Raw genomic sequence first — 26,990 nt, 5'->3', positions numbered from 1 at the left:
GGCTTGTTTTACAGACACAAATACAAGAACCTGAACCTTTTATTGATTTAACCTTTTTTTTTAACCGGGTAGGCAAGTTGGGAACAAGTTCTCATTTACAACTGCGACCTGGCCAAGATAAAGCAAAGCAGTTCGACACATGCAACAAACACAGAGTTAAACATGGAGTAAAACAAACATACAGTCAATAATACAGTAGAAAAAAATAAGTCTATATACAATGTGAGCAAATGAGGTGAGATAAGGGAGGTGAAGGCAAAAAAAAGACCATGGTGTCGAAGTAAATACAATATAGCAAGTAAAACACTGGAATGGTAGATTTGCAGTGGAAGAATCTGCAAAGTAGAGATAGAAATAATGGGGTGCAAAGGAGCTAAATAAATAAATACAGTAGGGGGAGAGGTAGTTGTTTTGGCTAAATTATAGATGGGCTTTGTACAGGTGCAGTAATCTGTGAGCTGCTCTGACAGCTGGTGCTTAAAGCTAGTGAGGGAGATAAGTGTCTCCAGTTTCAGAGATTTTTGTAGTTCGTTCCAGTCATTGGCAGCAGAGAACTGGAAGGAGAGGCGGCCAAAGGAAGAATTGGTTTTGGGGGTGACCAGAGAGATATACCTGCTGGAGCGCGTGCTACAGGTGGGTGCTGCTATGGTGACCAGCGAGCTAAGGGGGGACTTTACCTAGCAGGGTCTTGTAGATGACCTGGAGCCAGTGGGTTTGGCGACGAGTATGAAGCGAGGGCCAGCCAACGAGAGCGTACAGGTCGCAGTGGTGGGTAGTATATGGGGCTTTGGTGACAAAACGGATGGCACTGTGATAGACTCCATCCAATTTATTGAGTAGGGTATTGGAGTCTATTTTGTAAATGACATCGCCGAAGTCGAGGATCGGTAGGATGGTCAGTTTTACAAGGGTATGTTTGGCAGCATGAGTGAAGGATGCTTTGTTGCGAAATAGGAAGCCAATTCTAGATTTAACTTTGGATTGGAGATGTTTGATGTGAGTCTGGAAGGAGAGTTTACAGTCTAACCAGACACCTAGGTATTTGTAGTTGTCCACATATTCTAAGTCAGAACCGTCCAGAGTAGTGATGTTGTACGGGCGGGCAGGTGCAGACAGCGATCGGTTGAAGAGCATGCATTTAGTTTTACTTGTATTTAAGAGCAATTGGAGGCCACGGAAGGAGAGTTGTATGGCATTGAACCTAAAGAAGAAACCTGGCTAAAAAAAGTCCCTTCCAACCTTTGTCAGCATGTAGCCACTAGCCATCCTCTCTCAGCCAGGCCAGCTGATCCTAAGGCCTAGGCAGCATCCCCCTCTCAGCCAGGCCAGCTGATCCTAAGGCCTAGGCAGCATCCCCCTCTCAGCCAGGCCAGCTGATCCTAAGGCCTCGGCAGCATCCCCCTCTCAGCAAGGCCAGCTGATCCTAAGGCCTCGGCAGCATCCCCCTCTCAGCCAGGCCAGCTGATCCTAAGGCCTAGGCAGCATCCCTCTCTCAGCCAGGCCAGCTGATCCTAAGGCCTAGGCAGCATCCCCCTCTCAGCAAGGCCAGCTGATCCTAAGGCCTCGGCAGCATCCCCCTCTCAGCCAGGCCAGCTGATCCTAAGGCCTCGGCAGCATCCCCCTCTCAGCCAGGCCAGCTGATCCTAGGGCCTAGGCAGCATCCCCCTCTCAGCCAGGCCAGCTGATCCTAGGGCCTAGGCAGCATCCCCCTCTCAGCCAGGCCAGCTGATCCTAGGGCCTAGGCAGCATACCCCTCTCAGCCAGGCCAGCTGATCCTAAGGCCTAGGCAGCATCCCCCTCTCAGCCATGCTAGCTGATCTTAGGGCCTGGCCAGCATCCCCCTCTCAGCCATGCTAGCTGATCCTAAGGCCTCGGCAGCATCCCCCTCTCAGCAAGGCCAGCTGATCCTAAGGCCTCGGCAGCATCCCCCTCTCAGCCAGGCCAGCTGATCCTAAGGCCTCGGCAGCATCACCCTCTCAGCCAGGCCAGCTGATCCTAAGGCCTAGGCAGCATCCCCCTCTCAGCCAGGCCAGCTGATCCTAGGGCCTAGGCAGCATCCCCCTCTCAGCCAGGCCAGCTGATCCTAGGGCCTAGGCAGCATCCCCCTCTCAGCCAGGCCAGCTGATCCTAAGGCCTAGGCAGCATCCCCCTCTCAGCCATGCTAGCTGATCTTAGGGCCTGGCCAGCATCCCCCTCTCAGCCATGCTAGCTGATCTCAGGGCCTGGCCAGCATCCCCCTCTCAGCCATGCTAGCTGATCTTAGGGCCTGGCCAGCATCCCCCTCTCAGCCATGCTAACTGATCTTAGGGCCTGGCCAGCATCCCCCTCTCAGCCATGTTAGCTGATCTTAGGGCCTGGCCAGCATCCCCCTCTCAGCCATGCTAGCTGATCTTAGGGCCTGGCCAGCATCCCCCTCTCAGCCAGGCCAGCTGATCCTAGGGCCTAGGCAGCATCCCCCTCTCAGCCAGGCCAGCTGATCCTAGGGCCTAGGCAGCATCCCCCTCTCAGCCAGGCCAGCTGATCCTAGGGCCTAGGCAGCATCCCCCTCTCAGCCAGGCCAGCTGATCCTAAGGCCTAGGCAGCATCCCCCTCTCAGCCATGCTAGCTGATCTTAGGGCCTGGCCAGCATCCCCCTCTCAGCAAGGCCAGCTGATCCTAAGGCCTCGGCAGCATCCCCCTCTCAGCAAGGCCAGCTGATCCTAAGGCCTCGGCAGCATCCCCCTCTCAGCCAGGCCAGCTGATCCTAAGGCCTCGGCAGCATCCCCCTCTCAGCCAGGCCAGCTGATCCTAAGGCCTAGGCAGCATCACCCTCTCAGCCAGGCCAGCTGATCCTAAGGCCTAGGCAGCATCCCCCTCTCAGCCAGGCCAGCTGATCCTAGGGCCTAGGCAGCATCCCCCTCTCAGCCAGGCCAGCTGATCCTAGGGCCTAGGCAGCATCCCCCTCTCAGCCAGGCCAGCTGATCCTAAGGCCTAGGCAGCATCCCCCTCTCAGCCATGCTAGCTGATCTTAGGGCCTGGCCAGCATCCCCCTCTCAGCCATGCTAGCTGATCTTAGGGCCTGGCCAGCATCCCCCTCTCAGCCATGCTAGCTGATCTCAGGGCCTGGCCAGCATCACCCTCTCAGCCATGCTAGCTGATCTTAGGGCCTGGCCAGCATCCCCCTCTCAGCCATGCTAACTGATCTTAGGGCCTGGCCAGCATCCCCCTCTCAGCCATGTTAGCTGATCTTAGGGCCTGGCCAGCATCCCCCTCTCAGCCATGCTAGCTGATCTTAGGGCCTGGCCAGCATCCCCCTCTCAGCCAGGCCAGCTGATCCTAGGGCCTAGGCAGCATCCCCCTCTCAGCCAGGCCAGCTGATCCTAAGGCCTAGGCAGCATCCCCCTCTCAGCCATGCTAGCTGATCTTAGGGCCTGGCCAGCATCCCCCTCTCAGCCATGCTAGCTGATCTTAGGGCCTGGCCAGCATCCCCCTCTCAGCCATGCTAGCTGATCTTAGGGCCTGGCCAGCATCCCCCTCTCTGCCATGCTAGCTGATCTTAGGGCCTGGCCAGCATCCCCCTCTCAGCCATGCTAGCTGATCTCAGGGCCTGGCCAGCATCCCCCTCTCAGCCATGCTAACTGATCTTAGGGCCTGGCCAGCATCCCCCTCTCAGCCATGTTAGCTGATCTTAGGGCCTGGCCAGCATCCCCCTCTCAGCCATGCTAGCTGATCTTAGGGCCTGGCCAGCATCCCCCTCTCAGCCAGGCCAGCTGATCCTAGGGCCTAGGCAGCATCCCCCTCTCAGCCAGGCCAGCTGATCCTAAGGCCTAGGCAGCATCCCCCTCTCAGCCATGCTAGCTGATCTTAGGGCCTGGCCAGCATCCCCCTCTCAGCCATGCTAGCTGATCCTAGGGCCTGGCCAGCATCCCCCTCTCAGCCATGCTAGCTGATCTTAGGGCCTGGCCAGCATCCCCCTCTCAGCCATGCTAGCTGATCTTAGGGCCTGGCCAGCATCCCCCTCTCAGCCATGCTAGCTGATCTCAGGGCCTGGCCAGCATCCCCCTCTCAGCCATGCTAACTGATCTTAGGGCCTGGCCAGCATCCCCCTCTCTGCCATGCTAGCTGATCTTAGGGCCTGGCCAGCATCCCCCTCTCAGCCATGCTAGCTGATCTCAGGGCCTGGCCAGCATCCCCCTCTCAGCCATGCTAACTGATCTTAGGGCCTGGCCAGCATCCCCCTCTCAGCCATGCTAGCTGATCTCAGGGCCTGGCCAGCATCCCCCTCTCAGCCATGCTAACTGATCTTAGGGCCTGGCCAGCATCCCCCTCTCAGCCATGCTAGCTGATCCTAGGGCCTAGGCAGCTTCCCCCTCTCAGCAATGCTAGCTGATCTCAGGGCCTGGCCAGCATCCTCCTCTCAGCCATGCTAACTGATCCTAGGGCCTGGCCAGCATCCCCCTCTCAGCCATGCTAGCTGATCTCAGGGCCTAGGCAGCTTCCCCCTCTCAGCCATGCTAACTGATCTTAGGGCCTAGGCAGCTTCCCCCTCTCAGCCATACTAGCTGATCTTAGGGCCTGGCCAGCATCCCCCTCTCAGCCATGCTAGCTGATCTTAGGGCCTGGCCAGCATCCCCCTCTCAGCCATGCTAGCTGATCTCAGGGCCTGGCCAGCATCCCCCTCTCAGCCATGCTAACTGATCTTAGGGCCTAGGCAGCTTCCCCCTCTCAGCCATGCTAACTGATCTTAGGGCCTGGCCAGCATCCCCCTCTCAGCCATGCTAACTGATCTCAGGGCCTAGGCAGCTTCCCCCTCTCAGCCATGCTAACTGATCTTAGGGCCTGGCCAGCATCCCCCTCACAGCCATGCTAACTGATCTTAGGGCCTGGCCAGCATCCCCCTCTCAGCCATGCTAACTGATCTCAGGGCCTGGCCAGCATCCCCCTCTCAGCCATACTAACTGATCTTAGGGCCTAGGCAGCTTCCCCCTCTCAGCCATGCTAACTGATCTTAGGGCCTGGCCAGCATCCCCCTCTCAGCCATGCTAACTGATCTTAGGGCCTGGCCAGCATCCCCCTCTCAGCCATGCTAACTGATCTTAGGGCCTAGGCAGCTTCCCCCTCTCAGCCATGCTAACTGATCTTAGGGCCTGGCCAGCATCCCCCTCTCAGCCATGCTAGCTGATCTTAGGGCCTGGCCAGCATCCCCCTCTCAGCCATGGTAGCTGATCTTAGGGCCTGGCCAGCATCCCCCTCTCAGCCATGCTAACTGATCTTAGGGCCTGGCCAGCATCCCCCTCTCAGCCATGCTAGCTGATCTTAGGGCTTGGCCAGCATCCCCCTCTCAGCCATGCTAACTGATCTTAGGGCCTAGGCAGTTTCCCCCTCTCAGCCATGCTAACTGATCTTAGGGCCTAGGCAGCTTCCCCCTCTCAGCCATGCTAACTGATCTTAGGGCCTAGGCAGCTTCCCCCTCTCAGCCATGCTAACTGATCTTAGGGCCTGGCCAGCTTCCCCCTCTCAGCCATGCTAACTGATCTTAGGGCCTGGCCAGCTTCCCCCTCTCAGCCATGCTAACTAATCTTAGGGCCTAGGCAGCTTCCCCCTCTCAGCCATGCTAACTGATCTTAGGGCCTAGGCAGCTTCCCCCTCTCAGCCATGCTAACTGATCTTAGGGCCTGGCCAGCATCCCCCTCTCAGCCATGCTAACTGATCCTAGGGCCTAGGCAGCATCCCCCTCTCAGCCATGCTAACTGATCCTAGGGCCTAGGCAGCATCCCCCTCTCAGCCATGCTAACTGATCCTAGGGCCTGGCCAGCTTCCCCCTCTCAGCCATGCTAACTGATCCTAGGGCCTAGCCAGCATCCCCCTCTCAGACATGCTAGCTGATCTTAGGGCCTAGGCAGCTTCCCCCTCTCAGCCATGCTAACTGATCTTAGGGCCTAGGCAGCTTCCCCCTCTCAGCCATGCTAACTGATCTTAGGGCCTAGGCAGCTTCCCCCTCTCAGCCATGCTAGCTGATCTTAGGGCCTAGGCAGCATCCCCCTCTCAGCCATGCTAGCTGATCTTAGGGCCTAGGCAATTTCCCCCTCTCAGCCATGCTAGCTGATCTTAGGGCCTAGGCAGCTTCCCCCTCTCAGCCATGCTAACTGATCTTAGGGCCTGGCCAGCATCCCCCTCTCAGCCATGCTAACTGATCTTGGGGCCTGGCCAGCATCCCCCTCTCAGCCATGCTAACTGATCTTAGGGCCTAGGCAGCATCCCCCTCTCAGCCATGCTAGCTGATCTTAGGGCCTAGGCAGCATCCCCCTCTCAGCCATGCTAACTGATCTTAGGGCCTGGCCAGCATCCCCCTCTCAGCCATGCTAGCTGATCTTAGGGCCTAGGCAGCTTCCCCCTCTCAGCCATGCTAGCTGATCTCAGGGCCTGGCCAGCATCCCCCTCTCAGCCATGCTAGCTGATCTTAGGGCCTAGGCAGCTTCCCCCTCTCAGCCATGCTAACTGATCTTAGGGCCTAGGCAGCTTCCCCCTCTCAGCCATGCTAACTGATCTTAGGGCCTAGGCAGCATCCCCCTCTCAGCCATGCTAACTGATCTTAGGGCCTGGCCAGCTTCCCCCTCTCAGCCATGCTAACTGATCTTAGGGCCTAGGCAGCTTCCCCCTCTCAGCCATGCTAGCTGATCTTAGGGCCTAGGCAGCTTCCCCCTCTCAGCCATGCTAGCTGATCTCAGGGCCTAGGCAGCTTCCCCCTCTCAGCCATGCTAGCTGATCTTAGGGCCTAGGCAGCTTCCCCCTCTCAGCCATGCTAGCTGATCTCAGGGCCTAGGCAGCTTCCCCCTCTCAGCCATGCTAACTGATCTTAGGGCCTAGGCAGCTTCCCCCTCTCAGCCATGCTAGCTGATCTTAGGGCCTAGGCAGCTTCCCCCTCTCAGCCATGCTAACTGATCTTAGGGCCTAGGCAGCTTCCCCCTCTCAGCCATGCTAGCTGATCGTAGGGCCTAGGCAGCTTCCCCCTCTCAGCCATGCTAACTGATCTTAGGGCCTAGGCAGCTTCCCCCTCTCAGCCATGCTAGCTGATCGTAGGGCCTGGCCAGCTTCCCCCTCTCAGCCATGCTAACTGATCTTAGGGCCTAGGCAGCTTCCCCCTCTCAGCCATGCTAGCTGATCGTAGGGCCTAGGCAGCTTCCCCCTCTCAGCCATGCTAGCTGATCGTAGGGCCTGGCCAGCTTCCCCCTATGCAGCATGCAGGACAGCAAGTACCAGGGGGTTGGTGTTGGTTAGTCCTGGGCAACATCCCAAATGGCACCCTATTCCCTATATACCCTATTCCCTATATAGTACACTACTTTTGACCGGAGCCATGGATCCTGGTCAAACTTAGTGCACTAAATAGGGAATAGGCTGCCATTTGTGGTGATGAAGGTGCTCCCATACAGCAGATGGCAGGGCTGTCTCCTCCTCCCCTCCTCTCCTCTTGATCATGTCTGCTGTGAGGAGAACAATGCATCTCTTCTCTCAGAGCTAACCCTGATTAGGGAGGGGACAGGGTTTTCACCCCCAGACAGCTGGCAGGCAGCGGGCCTCACACACCCGGCTGGCACACAGGCATACACACACACACACACACACACACTCCACCATGTCCACACAGACATAGACTCCACAATTACCCGGCACGGGCCTCAGCTTAAATATTTACCAGGCACATGCAAATAAAAGGCCTTAAAAAAAAAAAAATAACAATCAATGACGCTTCACTTTAAATGACGACTGTTGCTTGTCTCCAGCTACCATGTCTAGTATATGCTACTACGTTAATGGTATTTTGGGGATTTAGCACAGAAACTTTTGTCTGAATTGCAGGTAGGTAGTAAGGACTGTATTTGATCCAAGCGTACAATTGCCATGCGTGGTATATTAATCCAGTCAGTCAAGTGTATTTTATAAAGCCCTTTGTTACATCAGAAGTTGTCACCATGTGTTATAGGGATTGCTTGGATTACATTTTCCACAAGGAAAATAAAACAATGGGTAAAATCATGGTAGAATATTTCTTGATAGAATATTTCACGATAGAATTGTGTATGGTATACTATATGAGGAGTTTATAATGTTGTGAAAAATTAAAGTCCATTTAAAACTAATGCTATGCTTCACAATAGTGCCCCAATTTTCTCTTTCTAGTCACAGCATGCTATAGCTAATTACTTCATCTCCCCAACTGCTAACAACAACGAAACGCTTTACATTACACAGGCAGGCGACTACCAGCTGTCTCTCTGCTATGTGCATGATGCTGCTCTGCTCTGCAGTGCCGACTCTACTCGCCCTGCCCCCTTTTCTCGCTGTGGCGCTCTGCGGTTCTGATCTCTGAGGGACTCCGAGCCTCCCGCATTCCAACCATTCCAGTCTCCGCGAAACAATCGGTCCTCGGTTATTTATGAGCAGCGCTTTCTCTCTCTCCCGGCTCAGTCTGTTGTGAAAGCTTCTCAGAGACGCACACCGTAAGCAGTGCACTCTCTCAGAGGAAACGTAGTATACTCAGGATACGAATTTATACTTTCCAGTTCTAGAAAGTTCTATTAGGATTACATTACGTTTAAAAGAAATATAAACGATATAGGCCTACGGCGTCCACAACTTGTTTCCGTGATGACAATGTAAATAGGTAAGATTATAGTTTTGCTGCTTTTTTGAAATGAGTTGCTTTACGCATTGGTGGGATAGGTCTTTCAAAGTATTATTATTATAGGCGCAAATTCTGGTTTGTTCCTTTTGACTTTAACCATCGTTCGTTCTTATAATCTATCCAGATATTATTTTGGTCTTATAATAATGTTGTAATAATTGTCATTTTAATTAATAATTACACAATTACACAGACACATAATACGTAGGAATGTCGGCTTTGGTCTGTGATCATGTCTGTCTATGGAGCCGCTGTAGACAATAGAGACTTTATTTGAACTTTATTGGTGCTGCTTATCAATTGTTTTATTGGGCTATATGTTTTATGTTCCTCGTTGAGACAGGAATGTTAGCAGACATGGGGAGGCAGCAGTTTAGTCCATGCTCTCTCTATTCATTGTGGCTATGTGTGTTGGCCATAGAGGCTATAGAGTATTTAGTCCCACATATACACACAATTTAGATTGTATAGTAAACAACACACATTGTATCTCAACAAATAGCCTCAATGAATGTGTGACCTGATATCTGTCATAATATGTGAAATGTTCTGGGGGGGGGGGGGGGGGGGGGGGGGGGGAGGCCAAATAGTGATTAGGCAATTGATTGGAATCTGCAACGCTTGGCAGCAGGAAATAACTGACACAATATAATAATATCCAATCACCCCACAAATAAACCGTCCCTTAACTACAATACTTCTGCTTATGGGCTTTTCAAAAATGATGTATAGTGACGTATGGCATGACCTGCTAATATAAGCCCGTGCTATTCAGAGCATATGGTATGCTTGCATTTATGCTACCCTAAACGCAATTTAGAATTGCCCATACCGTACCAAAGCCTAATATATTGATATATATTTCAAATACAAATATGGAATATATGTAACAATATTTGAAATACAAATCTAAATATATGTCTATGTCACATATATATCATAAATATATTTACATGTTTAATTTTGGTGTTTTAATATTTTTGACGTGTACATATATTTACGTGTATTGCTTATCCATATGTGGTAGTATGCATTTTACATACATGTGCTATTCATATATTTACATGTATTTAAAAAATATATATATTTAACAGTATGCATGACTATTTATGGTCAATATATTTATATATGAATATTTTTTTTTATATATGAGTAATACATAGTTCATAATGTACGGTGATATACGTGTAAGAAATGTAATTAAATGCAATAGAAAAAACCCACAAAGAATTAACACAAAAAAATGGATTGCTTCCATTTTTGAGCTCAGAATGTCACTGGAAGGTCAAATCTGAAAAACAAAATATAATGTACAAATGACCTCTGTGCACTTATCAACTCTATTTGAAAATAAGATCTTTAAACAAGTCAACAGTTACCCTGAGACAGAAACTCAGCGGGGGGGGGGGGGGGGGTCCACACAAGATAAAAAAAAAATGAAGGGTTAATGTTTGACTACCCGATGAGATCGGGCTACCTGACTTGGTTAGGCTCCACTGTTAGCAACGGTTCAGTCGGAGCCAGTTGCAGGTTAGGTCAATTACAAGTTATGATAACTAAATTGGCAGGTTAGGTGAATTAATGTGGTAAATTAGAAGAATTAGGTTAGGAAAAGAGTTAGGGTAAGGATTAGCCCGAACACATTAGTTAGCCAGACTTAATCAGATCGTGACAAATGTTCATGAACATCAAATTGATACTTACAATGCAGATTCCTTAACCTCCAGGGGCCATTTTCAGACTCACAACTTGACAGTTACCCTGTGAATAATGCAGAGACAGAAAGTCAGTGAAACAATTACAAGATTACGAATAAGGGGTTAATGTTTAGGAACTAGCTAGCTAAATGATACAAAACATTAACTTACATTTGCTGGGGTCTGTCCATAGGGAGTTGAGGCTCCAGACCAGAACAATTCTCTGCAGGGACAAATATGATTATTTTTTAGCTAGAAATAGCTAGCTAGCCAGTTCTAGCTATATTGCTGTCAGAGAAACTCAGCACTCACTACAAAGCTAGCTAGCTAGCAAGCAAGCAACATTAACTAGCTAGCTTTGGCAATTAAATTATATTTAACTCATACATGACATATGAGCTTTAATATCCAAAACAAGTCTTACCTTAGTCAGCATGTTGTGGTGGCAAGCTGAAGGAGCTAGCTAGCTAACTAGCTGTGTTAGCTAGCTCGGTGAAAACTCTCGCTTGCAGGCCGTTGAAGAAAATATCTTCTTCATCTGCCATCCGACAGCTGAAAAACATATTTTAAATCAATGTTATGATTATATAATCGAATAAAATGCTAAAGATTTTCGGGCACTGACAGTTGCTCTTCTCCTTCATATGAAGAAAATTCAAAATCAGGATTTGGGCAGATAGCGTTCTCCTGCCAGATGTTGAAGTGTGATTCATCACACCATAGAATGCGTTTCATGTGCTTGACATTGCGCGTGGTGATCTTAGGCTTGTGTGTGGCTGCTCGGCCATGGAAACCCATTTCATGAAGCTCCCAATGAACAGTTCTTGTGCTGACGTTGCTTCCAGCGACATTTTTGAACTCGGTAGTGAGTGTTGCAATCGAGGACAGAAGGTTTTTACGCGCCATGCGCTTCAGCGCTCGCCCGTCCCGTTCTGTGAGCTCGTGTGGCCTGTCACTTCGCGGGCTGAGCCGTTGTTGCTCCTAGACTTTTCCACTTCACAATGTAACAGCACTTACAGCTCTAGCAGGGCAGACATTTGTTGGAAAGGTGGCATTCTATAACGGTGCCACGTTGAAAGTCACTGAACTCTTCAGTAAGGCCATTCTACTGCCAATGTTGGTCTATGGAGATTGCATGGCTGTGGCCTCAACTTTATACACCTGTCAGCAATGGGTGTCTCTATAATAGCCAAATCCACTAATTTAAAGGGGTGTCCACATACTTTTGTATATATAGTGTATGCTTTTTGATGACATTATGCCATTATGAGATGACTATTAGATAGTGTTTAATTATAACGGCATCATAATGCATTATAAGACTTTGTGTTACAGAATGTAGTATTTGATTTAACTAATTATCTTACTGCTCCTGTCTCTAGATCTGTGCTTAACTAATAATCCAAACCACCAAGTTCAACACAGCCCTTCACATATCTATTCTCTGATTGACTGAGATGAGAACTGCTGAGGAGTCTTCTGGCACGGTCCTGCACCGTCTTATCCAGGAGCAGCTCCGTTACGGGAACCCCACAGACACACGTACCCTCCTGGCCATCCAGCAGCAGGCCCTGCGTGGAGGCAGCAACAGCAGCGGAGGAGGCGGTACCGGATCCCCCCGATCCTCTCTGGAGAGCCTGACCCAGGAAGAGTCCCAGTTCATCCACATGTCCACCAGACAGGACCCCCAGGGACAGGAGTACAAGGGAGACTACAACCACTGTGAGAGTGACTCTGTGTGTCACCTCTACCAGCTCCACAGACACGGAGAGGAGCTGCCCACCTATGAGGAGGCCAAGGCCCACTCTCAATATCTGGCCTCGGTAGGGGCCCAGCGTGGTCAGGGTCTTGAGGTGATGGAGCACCAGGGAGGGGGCCAGTGGGACCTGAAGCGGGAGCACGCCCGCTCCCTCAGTGAACGGCTCATGCAGCTCTCCCTAGAGAGGAATGGTGGAAGATGTGTATCCAGAGACAATCTGCCCCTCAGCTCCACACAGAGTTACCCACAGCTTTCCAATGCCCACTGTGGGCCTGTTGACCACCAGGGACCAGAGTCTCTCCAGTACCCCGATCAGAGGGGACCTCCCCCGGACTACTACCCCTTCCTGGTCAGGCCTCCTGGATACATGCTCAGCCACTCACAGGAGACACACGGACAATACCACCAGGAACCTCCTCCCCCATTCCACCCCCAGCACAGGTAAATGGAAAACACACACAAGACAAGCCAATATGAATGACATTATATGGATTATGGGTTCCCAGTTCATTTAAACAATTTCTATAATACATTTTTATTTTGCCTTTCTTTAACCAGGTAAGTCATGGAGAACACGTTCTCTTTTACAATAACGACCGGTATCCCTGTGTTAGCTATATGGGATGAGTACACCCCAATGACTCTACTTGGTTATAACCACGTGGATGATGCAGTTTGATTCAATGATTCAAAGTATTATAGATATAGATGTAGACTCCATCCTCTCCACTATTCACCTTAGGTATGAACCTGCCCATGCCCAGATGATTCGCCACAGTGTCCATTCTGGTCCAGAGGTCTACATGAGCCACAGCAACCCCAGTACCCACAACAACAGTGCCCAGATGGACCTGTTGAGGGAAAATGAGAGACTGAGGAAAGAGCTGGAGGGGTACAGCGAGAAGGCTGCCAGACTTCAGAAGGTGAGAGGAGACTCCTTGGATACGTCCAAAATGGCACCCTATTCCCTATACACAGTGTTTTGCAAAAGTATTCACCCCCCCCTCCATGGTGTTTTTCCTATTTTGTTGCATTAAAACCTGTAATTTAAAATACATTTTTATTTTAATTTCATGTAATGGTAATTCTTTTTTGTGTATGTGGTAACACATACCCCAAGAGACTTGCAGCTGTAATTGCTGCAAAAGGTGGCGCTACAAAGTATTGACTTTGGGGGGGTGAATAGTTATGCACGTTCAAGTTTTCAAAAAAATGTTGTCTTAATTCTTGTTTGTTTCACAATCAAAAATATTTTGCATCTTCAAAGTGGTAGGCATGTTGTGTAAATCAAATGATACAAACCCCCCCAAAAATTCATTTTAATTCCAGGTTGTAAGGCAACAAAATAGGAAAAATGCCAAGGGGGGGTGAATAATTTCGCAAGGCACTGTAGTGCGCTACTTTTGACCACAGCACAATGAGTCCTGAACAAAATGGCACCCTATTCCCTATGGGCCCTGGTCTAAAGTAGTGCACCCTATTCCCTATGGGCCCTGGTCTAAAGTAGTGCACCCTATTCCCTATGGGCCCTGGTCTAAAGTAGTGCACCCTATTCCCTATGGGCCCTGGTCTAAAGTAGTGCACCCTATTCCCTATGGGCCCTGGTCAACAGTAGTGCACCCTATTCCCTATGGGCCCTGGTCTAAAGTAGTGCACCCTCTTCCCTATGGGCCCTGGTCTAAAGTAGTGCACCCTATTCCCTATGGGCCCTGGTCTAAAGTAGTGCACTATAAAAGGTATAGGGTGCCATTGGGGACACAATCCTTGTTCTTATACAGTCATCGTAATTAGTAACCTTGAATGACTGTGTCACAGCATACAGCATATAGGAGTCTGACTGCTTGTAACATAGTTGATTGACAGTAATAGTTATGAGTATCATTATAATAGATAAGCATGAATAGGTTTTATTTCTAAGCCCTGTTGGCTCACAGAGGGTGTAGAGGTAGATAGGGAAGTATACACCTGTGTGTGTGTGTGTGTGTGTGTGTGTGTGTATGTGTTTGCCAATGCTGCATATCAGTGAGATTAGCCCTCTAGCTGTGCTGTAGCAGGAATGTGCACCGTGGTCAGACCACAAGGACTTTTCTGTTAATTCTGGAATCATTCATTTCTAGTAACAGACAGAGACTCATTTACAGGTTATTTTAGTAACAGACAGAGACTCATACACAGGTTATTTTAGTAACAGACAGAGACTCATTTACAGGTTATTTTAGTAACAGACAGAGACTCATACACAGGTTATTTTAGTAACAGACAGAGACTCATACACAGGTTATTTTCACATCTGAAAGTACATTGAGAAGACACTTCCGTCTGTCTTTTCATTCAGACTCCTCTACCTTCCACACACAAAACTCTTCACATGGAAGCTTATGACCACATTCCTTAAAACTTTATTTGCTACTTGTGGGGATTGTCATGCATGTGCTTGCTACCTGATAGTGTCTTATTAACACATTCTGTTGAAGGCACTAGTAGTGCTCCTGTTTTCAGAGACTGGACTGTCCTCTATATCTCTGGCTCCTTTGTCCTCCTGCCCCTCCTGTTCCTCTTCCTCCTTATCCTGCTCCTCCTCCTCCACGTTGGCAGAATGCCACGGGGAGAGATGAACACCCAGACACGTGGGACTCATAACCGCTCAGTCAGGAATGTGGATTCCCACTTCTCTTTAAAGAGCAGAGTGTTAGTCGTTTGCTTAGGGCACACTGCAGTACTTACACAATGAGCAGGCCAGACAAGCAATTCATATGTCTCATACATTCAGTATGACATCACAGTCTCGTGAGACCATGGATCTCTTTAGGGTCAGCTCTTAAACCCTGACAGTGGAAAAGCTGCTTTTCCACTGTCAAGACTTTGGACCAGAGTTTTCAGGCTTTTATGTTTCCACATCTGAGGCCTGCCCCCCCCCCCCAAAAAAAGCCCCTCAAAATGTGACCACTGTTGGGGATGAGCTGTGTTTTAAGCTAGAGACCCTCAGACTGACAGTGTCCTCCTCTACCTGTTGGGGATGAGCTGTGTTTTAAGCTAGAGACCCTCAGACTGACAGTGTCCTCCTCTACCTGTTGGGGATGAGCTGTGTTTTAAGCTAGAGACCCTCAGACTGACAGTGTCCTCCTCTACCTGTTGGGGATGAGCTGTGTTTTAAGCTAGAGACCCTCAGACTGACAGTGTCCTCCTCTACCTGTTGGGGATGAGCTGTGTTTTAAGCTAGAGACCCTCAGACTGACAGTGTCCTCCTCTACCTGTTGGGGATGAGCTGTGTTTTAAGCTAGAGACCCTCAGACTGACAGTGTCCTCCTCTACCTGTTGGGGATGAGCTGTGTTTTAAGCTAGAGACCCTCAGACTGACAGTGTCCTCCTCTACCTGTTGGGGATGAGCTGTGTTTTAAGCTAGAGACCCTCAGACTGACAGTGTCCTCCTCTACCTGTTGGGGATGAGCTGTGTTTTAAGCTAGAGACCCTCAGACTGACAGTGTCCTCCTCTACCTGTTGGGGATGAGCTGTGTTTTAAGCTAGAGACCCTCAGACTGACAGTGTCCTCCTCTACCTGTTGGGGATGAGCTGTGTTTTAAGCTAGAGACCCTCAGACTGACAGTGTCCTCCTCTACCTGTTGGGGATGAGCTGTGTTTTAAGCTAGAGACCCTCAGACTGACAGTGTCCTCCTCTACCTGTTGGGGATGAGCTGTGTTTTAAGCTAGAGACCCTCAGACTGACAGTGTCCTCCTCTACCTGTTGGGGATGAGCTGTGTTTTAAGCTAGAGACCCTCAGACTGACAGTGTCCTCCTCTACCTGTTGGGGATGAGCTGTGTTTTAAGCTAGAGACCCTCAGACTGACAGTGTCCTCCTCTACCTGTTGGGGATGAGCTGTGTTTTAAGCTAGAGACCCTCAGACTGACAGTGTCCTCCTCTTGTGTTTCCGTCCAGCTGGAAGTAGAGATCCAGAGGATATCTGAGGCCTACGAGACCCTGATGAAGGGCTCAGCCAAGAGAGAGACCCTGGAGAAAACCATGAGGAACAAACTGGAGTCAGAGATCAAGAGACTACACGACTTCAACAGAGACCTCAGAGGTAAGGCTACCAGCAGCTAGATGCTAATGCTAACACAGCTAGTCATTGCAAATAACAATCTTTTTGTTGTTGTTGATGGACTTACCTGTACAAAATGAAGCTAAAGACTTAATAACCAGGAGCAGGAGTCCTTGTGGTTTAAGTATGTCTCTCCTCACAATAAGTAGTAATGGATAGCTAGATGTTAATCGATCTCCCTCCCCTCTCTCTCTTCCACCTGTAGATCGTCTGGACACTGCTACAAAACAGCGAGTAACCAAAGATGTTGAATCTGCCAACCAGAAGCAGCAGGCCTTCGCCAAGCTCCTCGAACAAAGTAAGTCGACATCGGATGCCTCCCCAAACATGAGAGAGAGGAACGAGGAAACACTGACTTTCTTCTTGGTTATTTGCAATTCATAATCTCTTGACCTTCTGTAGAGGCAAGGAACTGCACTGGGCAAGAGGGATTGTTTTCAGATCCTGTTTTGTGAAACAGTCACCCTGGCATTATGTAAACAGTCACCCTGGCATTATGTAAACAGTCACCCTGGCATTATGTAAACAGTCACCCTGGCATTATGTAAACAGTCACTGTGGCATTATGTAAACAGTCACCCTGGCATTATGTAAACAGTCACCCTGGCATTATGTAAACAGTCACTGTGGCATTATGTAAACAGTCACCCTGGCATTATGTAAACAGTCACCCTGGCATTATGTAAACAGTCACCCTGGCATTATGTAAACAGTCACCCTGGCATTATGTAAACAGTCACCCTGGCATTATGTAAACAGTCACCCTGGCATTATGTAAACAGTCACCCTGGCATTATGTAAACAGTCACCCTGGCATTATGTAAACAGTCACTGTGGCATTATGTAAACAGTCACCCTGGCATTATGTAAACAGTCACCCTGGCATTATGTAAACAGTCACCCTGGCATTATGTAAACAGTCACCCTGGCATTATGTAAACAGTCACTGTGGCATTATGTAAACAGTCACCCTGGCATTATGTAAACAGTCACCCTGGCATTATGTAAACAGTCACTGTGGCATTATGTAAACAGTCACCCTGGCATTATGTAAACAGTCACCCTGGCATTATGTAAACAGTCACTGTGGCATTATGTAAACAGTCACTGTGGCATTATGTAAACAGTCACTGTGGCATTATGTAAACAGTCACTGTGGCATTATGTAAACAGTCACTGTGGCATTATGTAAACAGTCACTGTGGCATTATGTAAACAGTCACTGTGGCATTATGTAAACAGTCACTGTGGCATTATGTAAACAGTCACCCTGGCATTATGTAACAGTCACCCTGGCATTATGTAAACAGTCACCCTGGCATTATGTAAACAGTCACCCTGGCATTATGTAAACAGTCACTGTGGCATTATGTAAACAGTCACCCTGGCATTATGTAAACAGTCACTGTGGCATTATGTAAACAGTCACTGTGGCATTATGTAAACAGTCACTGTGGCATTATGTAAACAGTCACTGTGGCATTATGTAAACAGTCACTGTGGCATTATGTAAACAGTCACTGTGGCATTATGTAAACAGTCACTGTGGCATTATGTAAACAGTCACCCTGGCATTATGTAAACAGTCACCTGTGGCATTATGTAAACAGTCACCCTGGCATTATGTAAACAGTCACCCTGGCATTATGTAAACAGTCACTGTGGCATTATGTAAACAGTCACCCTGGCATTATGTAAACAGTCACTGTGGCATTATGTAAACAGTCACCCTGGCATTATGTAAACAGTCACTGTGGCATTATGTAAACAGTCACTGTGGCATTATGTAAACAGTCACTGTGGCATTATGTAAACAGTCACTGTGGCATTATGTAAACAGTCACTGTGGCATTATGTAAACAGTCACTGTGGCATTATGTAAACAGTCACTGTGGCATTATGTAAACAGTCACCCTGGCATTATGTAAACAGTCACCCTGGCATTATGTAAACAGTCACTGTGGCATTATGTAAACAGTCACTGTGGCATTATGTAAACAGTCACTGTGGCATTATGTAAACAGTCACCCTGGCATTATGTAAACAGTCACCCTGGCATTATGTAAACAGTCACTGTGGCATTATGTAAACAGTCACTGTGGCATTATGTAAACAGTCACTGTGGCATTATGTAAACAGTCACTGTGGCATTATGTAAACAGTCACTGTGGCATTATGTAAACAGTCACTGTGGCATTATGTAAACAGTCACTGTGGCATTATGTAAACAGTCACCCTGGCATTATGTAAACAGTCACTGTGGCATTATGTAAACAGTCACCCTGGCATTATGTAAACAGTCACTGTGGCATTATGTAAACAGTCACTGTGGCATTATGTAAACAGTCACTGTGGCATTATGTAAACAGTCACTGTGGCATTATGTAAACAGTCACCCTGGCATTATGTAAACAGTCACTGTGGCATTATGTAAACAGTCACCCTGGCATTATGTAAACAGTCACTGTGGCATTATGTAAACAGTCACTGTGGCATTATGTAAACAGTCACTGTGGCATTATGTAAACAGTCACTGTGGCATTATGTAAACAGTCACTGTGGCATTATGTAAACAGTCACTGTGGCATTATGTAAACAGTCACTGTGGCATTATGTAAACAGTCACCCTGGCATTATGTAAACAGTCACCCTGGCATTATGTAAACAGTCACTGTGGCATTATGTAAACAGTCACTGTGGCATTATGTAAACAGTCACTGTGGCATTATGTAAACAGTCACTGTGGCATTATGTAAACAGTCACTGTGGCATTATGTAAACAGTCACTGTGGCATTATGTAAACAGTCACCCTGGCATTATGTAAACAGTCACTGTGGCATTATGTAAACAGTCACCCTGGCATTATGTAAACAGTCACTGTGGCATTATGTAAACAGTCACTGTGGCATTATGTAAACAGTCACTGTGGCATTATGTAAACAGTCACTGTGGCATTATGTAAACAGTCACTGTGGCATTATGTAAACAGTCACTGTGGCATTATGTAAACAGTCACTGTGGCATTATGTAAACAGTCACCCTGGCATTATGTAAACAGTCACTGTGGCATTATGTAAACAGTCACTGTGGCAGGCTATGACTGATTTCTCCGCCACATTAATATGGTCTGTTGTGTTGTGTTGTGTTGTGTTGTGTTGTGTTGTGTTGTGTTGTGTTGTGTTGTGTTGTGTTGTGTTGTGTTGTGTTGTGTTGTGGGGATGAGGCCAGAGGGTACATTCCCTTCTCCTCCCTCCCACCCGGCCTGCTAACAGAGTCGCTCTTGGCACTTGAACACCAGCCATTATTCACAGCCCTTAGTAGTAGCAGCAGTAGTAGTAGCAGCAGCAGTAGTAGTAGCAGCAGCAGTAGTAGCAGTAGTAGTAGTAGTAGTAGTAGTAGTAGTAGTAGCAGTAGTAGTAGTAGTAGTAGTAGCAGTAGCAGTAGTAGTAGTAGTAGTAGTAGTAGTAGTAGTAGTAGCAGTAGTAGCAGTAGTAGTAGTAGTAGTAGTAATAATAGTAATAATAGTAATAGTAGTAATAATAGTAATAGTAGTAACAATAGTAGTAGTAGTAGTAGTAGTAGTAGTAGTAGCAGTAGTAGTAGCAATAGTAGCAGTAGTAGCAGTAGTAGCAGTAGTAGCAGTAGTAGCAGTAATAGTAGTAATAGTAGTAATAGTAGTAACAGTAGTAGTAGTAGTAGTAGTAGTAGTAGTAGTAGCAATAGTAGTAGCAATAGTAATAGTAGTAGTAGTAGTAGTAGTAGTAGTAGCAGTAGCAGCAGCAGCAGCACCTACTCGCCCTGGAGTCCAAACAGGATACAAAACACAACAAATAATATAGATAAATATACAGCACTAGATTTACATTACAATTTAGTCATTCAGCAGATGCTCCCATCCAGAGCAACCCACAGCTAGTGCATTCATCTTAAGATAGCCAGGCGAGACAACAACATGTCATACATCTGTGTATCTTCAAGGTTCCCGTTGTGCCGTAATGTTGTTCTTTTTAATCTAGTTTTATGGGTAGTTTGAGTTACCTGGGGTGGCAAAGAGTTCCCATGTAGTCATGGATCTATTTAATACTGTGTGTTTCACATCCTATGTTCTGGACCTGGGGACTGTGAAGAGACCTCTGATTAACCCCCCCCTCCCCAAATAAAATGTATAGGAATCCAGGCTACATTGACTGTTAATCAGAGGTCTCTTCACAGTCCCCAGGTCCAGAACATAGGATGTGAAACACACAGTATTAAATAGATCCATGACTACATGGGGGGGGGGCATTTCAGGCTGTTCAGTTCACTGGGAATGTCCCCCTCCCCCCTCTGCTGCCCACTCACAGCACCCTGACTCCTGGACAGAGACTGTATCTCTCTCTCTCTATCTTTGGGCATTTTGTTACCTCAGTATGTGAAGTCATGACTGGTCAGTTGTGGATCAGGTTTAGCCGACTCTCATGCTGTTATTGTCTAGCATTTTGGCAAAGGGGAACTGCCACTCACTGTTGTGTTAAAACTTCCCCACTATTATTTAGCGAACTTGGTATTGTATTTGGAAATGAAGCTTATTAAGTCAGCTTAAAGTGGTCCTTATGCGGCAGAATAACAACGTTCAAATTGAACTGTCACACTACCCCTGCCTGTTGGCCCTCCAGGAGCAATGATTATCCTCTGAGGAATGTTCAATTGGTGGGTTAGAGAAGGTGTTACCTGCTTGTGTCTTATATGAGATTTGAAGCCATAACAGAAACAGAGCTGCATATGGGAGAGAAAAACACTATAGTGGGACATGTTACAACTAACATGCAAACCTATACATGTTGCTCTTGGGTTGTGTAACCCTGACTGTTTCAAATGAGGTTTAAGCGGCCATTTGCTTTCTAGTTATCTCGTTGTCTAATGTGATATAGTTTTGTCTGTTAATATGTAGCTGACGGGGACATTACAGTTGGTGTCAGGCTATTTGGATGGCTTTGGAATGACAGTCTACAATAGAGATGTTGGACTGATTGACCCTGTTTACGACAACTACAACTAAAGTGACTGTTAGGGCTAAGTGCATTCCTCAGGTATTAACGTCAGACAACACCCCCCCCCCCCCCCCCACCCCCACCCCCACCCCCCCCGGAGAAAAGATGAATGAGTTCACCTCCTCGTAGAGTTCACAGTACCTACAATGTGAAGTGGAACTCTCTTTACATTCTTTAGAATCCGTTAAAGTGACTAACTGAGTAACTTGAATGGAATCCAATGAAGGAACTCTGGGGGATGGGGGGGGGTCTGAGATCTACTCACTGAGAGATCATGTGATAAGTAACATCTGTAGCGGCCATTATCACCTGAACATATTCTAACGTATCCTCCCCTCTTTTTCTCTCTCTCTCTCTCTACCTCTCTCTCTACCTACCTACCCCTCTCTCTCTCTCTCTCTCTCTGTCTCTCTCTCTCTCTCACTGTCTCTCTCTCTCTACCTCTCTCTCTCTCTGCCTCTCTCTCTCTCTCTCCCTCTCTCTCTCTCTACCTCTCTCTCTCTCTGCCTCTCTCTCTCTCTCTCCCTCTCTCTCTCTCTACCTCTCTCTCTCTCTCTCTCTCTCTCTTCTCTCTACCTCTCTACCTCTCTCTCTCTCTCTTCTCTCTACCTCTCTACCTCTCTCTCTCTCTCTCTCTCTCTCTCTCTCTCTCTCTCTCTCTCTCTCTCTCTCTCCTTAGATGAGGAGCAGCAGCAGGAGGTGCAGCGTCTGCGTGGCTCCGGGGAGGAGTGGCTTCGGCGCCGGGAGGTTCTGGAGCTGGCCCTGGGGTCGGCACAGACCCGTAACCTGGCCCTGGAGGAGGAGCTTATGAGGAAGAGGGAGTACGTAGAGAAGGTTGAGCGGCTGCAGAGTGCCCTGGGCCAGCTACAGGCAGCCTGTGAGAAGAGAGAAGCCCTGGAACTGAGGCTGAGGACCAGGCTGGAGCAGGAGCTGAAGAGCCTCCGATCAGCACAGGTGAGCAGGAGAGGAGAGGAGACACGACGTGGAGCACGCACACACACACACACACACACACACACACACGCACACGCACACGCACACGCACACACACATATGTATTTGCACTTAAAGTGCTGCCTCATGATCCACACTGACACGTTATATTTGACGAATCCCAAGGCTGTAGTGTAAACACAGTCTTACAAAACAAGACCACCGCTGTACGTTTTGAAACATTATTTTCTAACCAACCCCTTTTTCGTTCGATGGTGTCAGTGCCACAGCACGGCTAGCGGTCCTGGCTCCCTGCCTTCTGCTGCGAGCTCCATGGTGTCTGTACAGCAGCAGCTGGCTGAGAGAGAAGAGAGGATCTTGGCTCTGGAGGCTGACATCACACACTGGGAACAGAAGTACCTGGAGGAGAGCACCATGAGGCAGTTCGCTATGGACGCAGCCGCGACCGCCGCAGCTCAGAGAGACAGCAGCATCATCAAACACTCACCCAACAACAGCTTCAACGACCACCTGCCCACCAGCCACAGACATCAGGAGATGGAGAACAGGTACATACGTCATACTTAGCCCTTTCTCCTGTTCAGTCTTCTCAATGGAGAATGTCACAAAACGCATCGGTAGTTACATCTATGTACATCTCTGTATGTGTCTCTAGAATCCGAGCGCTGCACTCCCAGCTCCTGGAGAAGGACGCAGTGATCAGGGTGTTACAGCAGCGGTCTGGACCAGAGCAGCAGGCCCTCCGCCCTGCCAGGTCCGTCCCCTCCATCAGCACCGCTGCCAACGCCTCAACATCCACCTCCTTCAATGGCCCAGTGGAGCGACCCATCTGGGGAAAAGGTGAGCGCTATAGCCCAGGCCATACATTCATGTCAAGAAGACTATTCTATATCCCAAATGGTACCCTACATAGTGCACTACTTTTGACCAGAGCCCTATGGAACCCTATTCCCTATATAGTGCACTACTTTTGACCAGAGCCCTATGGAACCTTATTCCCTATATAGTGCACTACTTTTGTCAAGGGTCCATAAGGTTCTGGTCAAAAGTAGTGTACTATGTAGGGCATGGGTGGGGGGTGGGGGGGGGGGGGGGGCAATTCGGGACGCAGATGGAAAAAGTAGGAGAAGACAGAGATGATCAGGAAGTTCACGTGGGAGCCTAGAGTTCAGTGCAGATATAGCTACTTCCTGAAGAATCTGGAGAATTATGACATGGCTCTGTCTTCTTCTTTTTAGTCTTCTGGGGGGGGGGTCACAGTTCATAACACCTGGAGGAATGTCAGTTCTAAAAACAGCCTATTAACTCTGAGACAACTGGCGGGCTGCTTAGTGTCGCCAGGCAGAATGTGGCACTTCTTAAAAAAACCTAGAGTTTGGGGAGAGGACCCAGTGAGGGGACATTCATCAAATAGATGACTACATATTTTAGTAACAGAATGCATGTACAGTATGTCATCTCCGCTCCGGGACAGACGCTCTGCAATAGACGTGGCAGAGAAGCTCACACAACAGATGTTAATTAACCAACTTCATCTTGTTGTCTGTGATCTTGTAATTAACCAGCTTCCTCTTGCTGTCTGTGGTCTGGTAATTAACCAGCTTCCTCTTGTTGTCTGTGATCTGGTAATTAACCAGCTTCCTCTTGTTGTCTGTGATCTGGTAATTAACCAGCTTCCTCTTGTTGTCTGTGATCTGGTAATTAACCAGCTCACTCTTGTTGTCTGTGATCTGGTAATTAACCAGCTCACTCTTGTTGTCTGTGATCTGGTAATTAACCAGCTCACTCTTGTTGTCTGTGATCTGGTAATTAACCAGCTCACTCTTGTTGTCTGTGATCTGGTAATTAACCAGCTTACTCTTGTTGTCTGTGATCTGGTAATTAACCAGCTCACTCTTGTTGTCTGTGATCTGGTAATTAACCAGCTCACTCTTGTTGTCTGTGATCTGGTAATTAACCAGCTCACTCTTGTTGTCTGTGATCTGGTAATTAACCAGCTTCCTCTTGTTGTCTGTGATCTGGTAATTAACCAGCTCACTCTTGTTGTCTGTGATCTGGTAATTAACCAGCTTCCTCTTGTTGTCTGTGATCTGGTAATTAACCAGCTTCCTCTTGTTGTCTGTGATCTGGTAATTAACCAGCTCACTCTTGTTGTCTGTGATCTGGTAATTAACCAGCTCACTCTTGTTGTCTGTGATCTGGTAATTAACCAGCTTCCTCTTGTTGTCTGTGATCTGGTAATTAACCAGCTCACTCTTGTTGTCTGTGATCTGGTAATTAACCAGCTCACTCTTGTTGTCTGTGATCTGGTAATTAACCAGCTCACTCTTGTTGTCTGTGATCTGGTAATTAACCAGCTTCCTCTTGTTGTCTGTGATCTGGTAATTAACCAGCTTCCTCTTGTTGTCTGTGATCTGGTAATTAACCAGCTTCCTCTTGTTGTCTGTGATCTGGTAATTAACCAGCTTCCTCTTGTTGTTTGTGTTTTGTAGGAAAGAGCCTCTCTGATGACCAGACGGCTGCTGCAGTGTCTCCTCTGTCCCGGCCCCCCCACCAACACCCCCGCGCCCCCCTGGCCCTGCCTCTCTCCTACTCCGAGCCCCAGAGAAGGGACCGCAGCAGCCAGTGTGATAGTGATGTCCCAGCCCAGAAGGCTGACCTCACAGTGGATCTCCCCAGCAGTTCAGACACTGCAACAGCCGTGGTAGAAATCCTTATTTAACAAACATTGAACTGTGGATGGACAGTGATGACACGGTCGATAAGCGAGAGACCTTCCTGTCCTGTATATCCCATCCAGCGAGAAGAAGACAGCCTGCCTGTCCGTCTGTTTCTGGTCAGACTGGCCTCCAGATGAACAGAAGGACACTTCCTTTGAAGACAGACGGACAGTTTGGAGACGGACATGGACATGTGCTTCCTACCTACCAAACAACCTACCCACCTACCTACCTTCCATCTTACCTACCTTCATACTGTACCTTCTGACCCACCCACCCACCCACCCACCTACCCACCTACCCACCTACCTACCTACCTACCTACCCATCTACCTACCTACCTACCTACCTACCTACCTACCTACCTACCTACCTACCTACCTACCTACCTACCTACCTACCCACCCACCCACCTACCCACCTACCTACCTACCTACCCATCTACCTACCTACCTACCTACCTACCTACCTACCTACCTACCTACCTACCTACCTACCTACCTACCTACCTACCTACCTACCTACCTACCTACCCACCTACCCACCTACCTACCCACCTACCTACCCACCTACCTACCCACCTACCCACCTACCTACCTACCTACCTATCTATCTACCAACAGACAGTATCTACCTACCTACCTACCCACCCACCTACCCACCTACCTACCTACCTACCTACCTACCTACCTACCTACCTACCTACCTACCCACCTACCCACCCACCTACCCACCTACCTACCTACCTACCTACCTACCCACCTACCCACCTACCCACCTACCCACCCACCTACCCACCTACCCACCTACCTACCTACCTACCTACCTACCTACCTACCTACCTACCTACCTACCTACCTACCTACCCATCTACCCACCTACCTACCCACCTACCTACCCACCTACCCACCTACCTACCTACCCACCTACCCACCTACCTACCTACCTACCTACCTGAGAAAATAATCCAGACGCAACAGGAAGTGTGTAGCAGACAGAGAGGAGAGCTCTGCTCCACCTGACTGTTTCTCTCTCTACACTTAGAAAAGTGAAGAAGAACTGTATTGGTCGTGTTCTCTAGTTAGTGGACCTGCCAGGTGCCACTACCCCAGTCTCCATCTGAAGCCTCCAAGGTACTCAGACAAGGCTTCTGCATTGCTGCACAACCTGAGATATCAATCAAACTGCATTTTGTATTATATTTGTATGTAGTTGGTCTTTTATTTTGATGTATTTATATTCTTGTTTAAGTGCTGCTCGTAGTGTGACGTGACGTGTTTGTTTGAATAGTTGTGTGTTGTTTGGCCTTTAAGAAAGCTGTCTGTCTGTCTGTCTGTCTGTCATTCTCCCCCCCTTGCTGGTCTATACACTTCTATTCATACTGCATATCTGTTCCCGTCACGGACAGACAGTGTGTCAGCTACTTTGAGCTCAGCATGCCAAGTCAAATGAAAAAAACGACATCACTATCCCACGGTTACTTTTAGCTTGTTCTATGATTACACATATCCTTCCTATTATGTTGTAACACTAATATACGTGCTTGGTGAAGACAGTTGTAGTAGTAAGCCCTTCTCCTCCTCCTCCTCCTCCTCCTCCTCCTTCTTCTCCTCCTCCTCCTCCTCCGATGTCCTTGGATTAGTGGTCCATTTCACAGTGTGCTTGAGTACCGTAAATACCAATGAACCCAACTACTGCATTCCCAAGCCTAAATTAAACTATGCAGTTGGCACTCTCCTCTCCCTACATATTACAGCCTGTATGTTGAGGTCCTGCGCCCTCCCAGCTTTAACACTGGAATGGGAATGGGCCTGGTTTAGACTGGAGGGTGGAGTAACAGTGGATGGCATGTCTGTCTGTCTGCTCTTCCCCTTTGAGAAACAGAGGATGAGAAGAGGAGAGGCTGGCGTTCACAGCACTGGGCCTGATGTCTGAGATGCCCAGGCTGTGTCCTAAATAGTACCCTATTCCCCATGTAGTGCCCTGGTTAAAATTAGTGCACTATAGTTGGTGATTTTCTTCTTGAGCGGCTGGTTGGGGGGCCGCAACATAATAAAAAATAATTT

General features: G+C 48.4%; 1 protein-coding gene across 1 annotated transcript; it reads left to right on the top strand.

Moving 5' to 3' along the window:
* Window positions 1–8,369: 8,369 nt before the first annotated feature.
* On the top strand, window positions 8,370–25,263 carry LOC120055116 (angiomotin-like 2a). The gene is made up of 9 exons (XM_039003038.1): window positions 8,370–8,644; window positions 11,745–12,562; window positions 12,864–13,044; window positions 16,057–16,201; window positions 16,425–16,517; window positions 21,930–22,204; window positions 22,466–22,752; window positions 22,860–23,044; window positions 24,697–25,263. The coding sequence occupies exons 2-9, from the start codon at window positions 11,820–11,822 to the stop codon at window positions 24,924–24,926; spliced, it is 2,139 nt and encodes a 712-aa protein (XP_038858966.1). The 5' UTR covers window positions 8,370–8,644; window positions 11,745–11,819; the 3' UTR covers window positions 24,927–25,263.
* Window positions 25,264–26,990: the final 1,727 nt, after the last annotated feature.

This window comes from Salvelinus namaycush, chromosome 10 (assembly GCF_016432855.1).
Source record: "Salvelinus namaycush isolate Seneca chromosome 10, SaNama_1.0, whole genome shotgun sequence".
In the NCBI taxonomy this organism is placed as follows: Eukaryota; Metazoa; Chordata; class Actinopteri; order Salmoniformes; family Salmonidae; genus Salvelinus; species Salvelinus namaycush.
The sequence above is the reverse complement of the archived record's forward strand: the minus strand, read 5'-3'. Positions and strand labels throughout refer to the sequence as shown.

Coding starts and splice junctions, on each gene's coding strand:
- LOC120055116 (XM_039003038.1), top strand. CDS start 11,820: ATGAGAACTGCTGAGGAGTCTTCTGGCACGGTCCTGCACCGTCTTATC. Junction 12,563..12,863: donor CCATTCCACCCCCAGCACAG/GTAAATGGAAAA, acceptor TATTCACCTTAG/GTATGAACCTGCCCATGCCC. Junction 13,045..16,056: donor AGGCTGCCAGACTTCAGAAG/GTGAGAGGAGAC, acceptor GTTTCCGTCCAG/CTGGAAGTAGAGATCCAGAG.